Source organism: Cibotium barometz, chromosome 47 (assembly GCF_041138505.1).
Source record: "Cibotium barometz isolate CiBa-2024 chromosome 47, ASM4113850v1, whole genome shotgun sequence".
NCBI classification, from domain to species: domain Eukaryota; kingdom Viridiplantae; phylum Streptophyta; class Polypodiopsida; order Cyatheales; family Cibotiaceae; genus Cibotium; species Cibotium barometz.
In genome coordinates, this window is record NC_141092.1 from 11,911,160 (window position 1) to 11,916,499 (window position 5,340).

At 43.9% G+C, this 5,340-nt stretch overlaps 1 protein-coding gene across 2 annotated transcripts; it reads right to left on the reverse strand.

Annotated features, from left to right (window-relative positions):
• Nucleotides 1-524: 524 nt before the first annotated feature.
• Nucleotides 525-4,499, reverse strand: LOC147611364 (myb family transcription factor EFM-like). 2 transcript variants are annotated; one of them, XM_086784433.1, is made up of 7 exons: nucleotides 4,051-4,484; nucleotides 3,829-3,948; nucleotides 3,257-3,489; nucleotides 2,732-3,024; nucleotides 2,130-2,640; nucleotides 1,975-2,048; nucleotides 525-1,870 (listed from the first exon to the last, which is right to left on the reverse strand). In XM_086784433.1, exons 3-7 carry the CDS (start codon nucleotides 3,474-3,476, stop codon nucleotides 1,328-1,330), a joined length of 1,641 nt encoding a protein of 546 aa, XP_086640559.1. In that variant the 5' UTR covers nucleotides 3,477-3,489; nucleotides 3,829-3,948; nucleotides 4,051-4,484; the 3' UTR covers nucleotides 525-1,327. The 2 variants fall into 2 exon arrangements, with proteins under 2 accessions (XP_086640559.1, XP_086640558.1); XM_086784432.1 differs by having other exon boundaries at nucleotides 3,829-4,499.
• Nucleotides 4,500-5,340: the final 841 nt, after the last annotated feature.

Genomic DNA, 5,340 nt, shown 5'->3' on the forward strand with positions numbered 1-5,340 from the left:
ATGCCCAACAGTATAACCTTTTAGGTGGGCCTTTAGCCGGTGACACTGCTTTTGACCTGATAGTAGCCACAAGCCCAAATATATAGATGCTGCATTTGAGTAAAAGAAGGCAAGCAGCAAGCTCATTATGTATGAGTGCCCAAAACAAACTTCTATGGCACTATGTTGTAAATCCTTTAGACTACTAAAAATTCATATAGTTAACTTGATTCCCTAGTTATGACCTTAGCAATGCTCTACACGGCTCCTAATTAAAAATATGGGTATGGCCTTTATTAGTTTCAATATACATCAATACACCACATCATCAACAAACATGTACATGCATTAGCCACACATTCTTAGCCTGTGCATCATGCAGCTATTCCACAAATAATAAGCATCTAGCATTTTGATGGGATGGAGGCTACCTCTGTACACACTAAAAATCCAGTCTCTAAGCTGAATGCTGCCTAGGAAGCCAGGTTATGCCTCAAAATGTACAGCCAACTCCAGCCAGCCATGGAAGGATGGACACTTATCATCAATAAACAATCATGAAAAGGCCCTTTTGATTTCTTCATAGAACAGTTACATGTGTTGCTGCTGTGGGGCCTGCATTTCATGCTTCTGGGCAAATTAGTGTGTGATGGGGGTGCCTCAGCCTGAGTGCCCACCCCACCAGCAGTCCTGCCCATGCGATGGCCAGTCAGGGAAGGGTGCCCAGGCTGTGTGCAACCTGCCTTATTTGCTGTAGTTGTGGAGGAAGCTAGCTGTGAAACAAAAAGTAAAAATAATAAGCCTTCAATTTGTTCAATTAAGTGGGCCAATTCTTTGGGTTGAACATAAAGGCAGGCACATCAACACAGCATGCAAACACCATGCTACAACTTCTCCTTGTTGAGCTAATTTCATACGTGCAATTGAATGGCATACACCTCTCATCTCATCTTCTGTGCATGCGTATATTACTCAAAATCTTCATTAATACCCCGGTGGATGCAACTATGCTTCATTCTCATATTACTGTCCTACAGGTACCATCAGCCATTGGCAAACCTCCACATCCACCAACAAACAATGCAACAAAACTCACATCCGATTCATAAAAATGAAACTCTCTCATAAATCTCCCGCACTGAGAAAACCCCTGTAGACTCCTGTAGGAAAGAGACATGAGAGAGCAAGGAATCACACAAAAATTTGCTCCCAGATGTCTTCCTGCTAACTACAGCCTCTCTTTCCAGGGTGCCCATATCACTATATTCAACTTGTCTCTATGTGAAAAGCTCACATAACCTTCCCTAAAACAAATTGCTCATCCATCTACACACCCGGCCTATCCTCCCTACAGTTTCAGACTGGCCGTCTCATGGCCTTCACTATCATTATGCTGTGTTTCATCTTCACCATCGCAGTGTGATTGGCTACCACTTACACTCCGATCCTCGGTTTCGTCCACTTCATTTAGCCCCAGTCCTGGGTGCTGCCCCTTCCAACCAGAATTCTCAGACTTGACTGCTTCACCCACACTCTCTTCTCCACCAGTGTCACCTGATCCATAAGTTCCTGCTGATAAGTGGCCTATGAGCTGAAGAGGCCCTTGCCATAAGCTTTGTGAATGCGCCACAGCAGACTGCTTTCCACAATGTAGTGATGATAGCGAAGGCATTTGACCAGATGAATCAAGTTGAGTGACGATTTCCTGTGAGAGAGATGTTTGACAAGACTCAGGCTGCCTTGAAGAATTGAATGAGGCCGGAGCTTGTTGCACTGCAGCATGTACAGCATACTCCGATGGAACCCATGAGCCACCAACCAAAACTACCTGTGGCGCATGAGGTGATGGTGTCGGAGAAGGGCTATGCCTCCTGGTATGTAACCGATACTTCTGAAAGATAAAACAAATGCCAACATTTGTCAAGAATCAATGCACCCATTTTTCCATAGAAACTTTACATACAATGTGTTAAGTTAACTTTGTTTGCCATGTACCTGAAGATGGCTCTTAACTTCATCATTTGTCAGCCCCTCTACCTTCATCAGTTCTCTAATTTGCTTTGGAGTTGCTGGACAAAATTTAGATCGAAATTAGGTGAGTTGCACAGATAGGCATGTTGATTACACCAGAGAAGCTTTAATGGCCATACCTTGGGCACCACCAAGCTTCTGCAAAGCATCAACAAACCGACGATGCAACTCAGGGGACCAACTCCGCCTTGCTTTTCGTGCTGGCTGACTCACATTCAAAGCATCTGTTTCCACATTGTTTTCTTCCAAAAGTGTTTCCTTCGCTTGTTGCTGTACACTCTCCCTTGACTTGGTCCTGGTTGGGAACTCTCTCAGAAGACTTTCCTTTGCCTGTTGCCGTACACTTTCCCTTGATTTGGCCCTAGTTGGATCAAGTGTAGTCCCTGGATTTACGTATGCAGGTGATGGGATGTTCTCTGAGTCACGACGTACAAGTGCTACATCTGTAGGATAGACTGCCCCAGGCCTGGGAATGGGTTGAACAAGTTGCTTATCATGCGAGAAAGGCAGAAACGCTCCCCCTGACTTTTGCTTTGAGTGAAAAACTGGTTTTGCAGAAGAGCTAAAAGCTTGTTCTTGCATGTGCCACCGTGAGCTCCTCTCTTTTGATAAAATCACTGACTGACATCTCTGCAGAACATTAAGGCCATCACTCTGGAAGGTGATGAAAAAGATACAATGCAGCAAGACAAAAGTGGGATTTGCATTAATTAGAAAATACCTCTTGTCTCTGACTGCTAACCTCTGCTCTAGGGTTCCAGACCTTCATCCAGCTGAAGGTATCTCCATTTGCATGTGTGCAAATCCTCTTCTCTACATGCTCACCCTCACTGCTGTCAGTATAGAAAGAGTCGGTTGGCTTCTGCAGAGAAACGAACTCCTCCAGCACAGACTTTTCACTGGCACTCTGAATGTTTGGATCCCTGTTGTCAAAGCTGCAATTCACTAGACCTTGATGCTGCTTGTGATGTAGCACTCGAAAAGCAGCCAACTGTTCTTTAGATGCTTCAATTGCTGAAAGAAAAAAAAAACAGAGAGAGTCCGACTTCAGAGTGTAAAATACAATCTCGCATGCACACACCAAACACGCTTGCAGACACCAGGTTTCAAGAAACAGAAGTTCTTCGAAACACATCCAGGTTTTTATGACAATGCACGGCCAAAAACCAGGCCAAAAGTACACGACAGATGCTGCCCAATGCATCAACGCAAACCACAAGAGACAGGAAGAGGTATGGTATGTTACCATCATGCAACAACTGCATGCAGAAGGGAAGCTCTCTCTTGAAAGCATCGATCTTCTTGCACTCATGTTCCAATGCCTTAAGATGCACTTCGAGCCTGCGAGCTACCTCATGTGGATCATGCTGCTCAAGCTGATCATGATGATGGTGGTGGGTGACGCTTTTGGAGACAGCTGAATCAGAATGTTGATGTTGCAGCAGCAGAGCGGTAGGAGAACCCATGTGTATGTTCAATCTGGTATGATGGCAGTGACACCAAAATGTAAGTGCAAGGCGAAAGGTATAGTCAAGCCATTATCTACATTAAAAACACATAGAAAGCCATCATAAATATCAGCTGAGAGGCAGAAAACATGTTTTAGCCACACTCTACATAAAGAACCCACAGAACCTAGTATATAACTTCTGAGGCAATCTACATAAAAACCCTAAAATGAAGCTATGATTTATGTCAAAACGCTGTTAGAAGTCCTATATATGTGATATACTCTGAGGGGAATTCCTAGAATGATGTTAGCATGTACGAATCATGTCATAACATCAGAAATGAGTTGGATTATTAGTAAACAGTTACCAAGGAATTATCAGATGGATTACTAGTGCCTACAACGTTGATGAAGACGATCCACCCACTTCCAAAAAGCTTGCAGACTAGAGATGATGCCACTGGAAGCTTAATTTTTCCTTCTATAATCTGTTAGATCCCACATAATTTCTCTTTAAAACGCATCTGATCTGTAGGGTTACATTGAAAACTCTCCAGAGATGGAAGGACAAATGGGGGTGAAGAACCAACCAAAAGCAGAAAGGCTTAAAACGGGAAAATGGTCATCCAGGGCATTGATCGATGCACTGTTTGCATAGACTTTGAGTGAGAGGGGGGGGAGCAGGGGAGGGAGGCACATGAAAAGCAGACGACAGGCAAGGCAGTCAACATGAAAAGAACGGCAAGAAACAAAACAAAACTGGTGATGTATGGAGAAAGCAAAGTACAGAACAGAGAGCTGTGCAAAGGTGTGGCTATGGCGGAATGCAGGCAGAGAAGGCAACCTCGAAAAGGGCCATAGGGCTATGGAAGCTGACGGGAGCCATGGATGAGGCAGGGAGACACACTTCATGAAAGGAAAGCCAGGGGTAGGGCTAGGGTTAGGGTTAGCTCAGAATGAAGAGGAAGATGAAAGCATGCAGGCAGAAAAACAGAAATGTTGTCAAGAAGAAGATGGTGAAACAAATTGGAAAAAAAAATTGAAAGAATATCCTTGAATAAAGGCCCGGGTGACGTGGCCTTAAACCCCTTCTTTGCACGTTTGTGATCCGACGTGTTCGGGACGCCGTGTGGTAACGATCCGACGTGGTCAGCATTCATCGTGCAGGTGATCCGACGTGTTCAGCAGCTGAATAATGCGGGCAGGCTACAGTTCTTTACTGTCGCCACGGAGGCGCACAGCTCTGTCCGGATAAGCCCACAATCATCCAAAATAGAATCTCTTGCCTCCCATGGTCGGGGCGTCGCAAACCCTATTTTCTCGCCTTTTTCTTTTTTAAGTTTAAACTTTAAATTAAAAAACATGATAAATTACATACTCCTATTTTTAAAAAAAGATAAATAACATACCAAGCCATGCATAGCCCAACTTATCAAAGTATTGGCCGTTAGCCTCTAGGCCATCCTCTAGAATCCCACTTAAAAAACCGTCCCCTTCAGTGTAATTTCCACGGTCCAAGTTGAGAAAAACAGGCTGTAATTCTCCCTCGCCTTGAATTTAACGATTTAGATTTTTGAAATTTTAGTTATTTATAAACCCAATTATCCTGTGCATTTTTCCAATTGAAAATTAGCTAAGGCTCGAGGGTATCCTTTTTTCATTGCTCTTTAGGGAAAAAGTATATTTCTGACACACTGATCCTCTATATTTGCTTGGAGAAGAGTTCAACTCATCTACCCACATACGTGGTGGTGGGTTGGAGGATCTTAGGAATGAAAAAAACCCTGGGAGCAATCCCTACCCACCACACCCACAAGGTGCAAAGCCTATATGGCATTTCCTTCAATACCTTCTCCTACAATGCAACACTTGTAGGCTGA

Bases quoted from the DNA above. Each gene is read 5' to 3' on its own strand.
- LOC147611364 (XM_086784432.1), bottom strand. From the start codon at position 3,476: ATGGGTTCTCCTACCGCTCTGCTGCTGCAACATCAACATTCTGATTCA. The intron at 3,025-3,256 runs GTAACATACCAT...TTTTTCTTTCAG, and splicing joins CATGCAGTTGTTGCATGATG to CAATTGAAGCATCTAAAGAA. The intron at 1,871-1,974 runs GTACATGGCAAA...TTTATCTTTCAG, and splicing joins AAGTTAAGAGCCATCTTCAG to AAGTATCGGTTACATACCAG.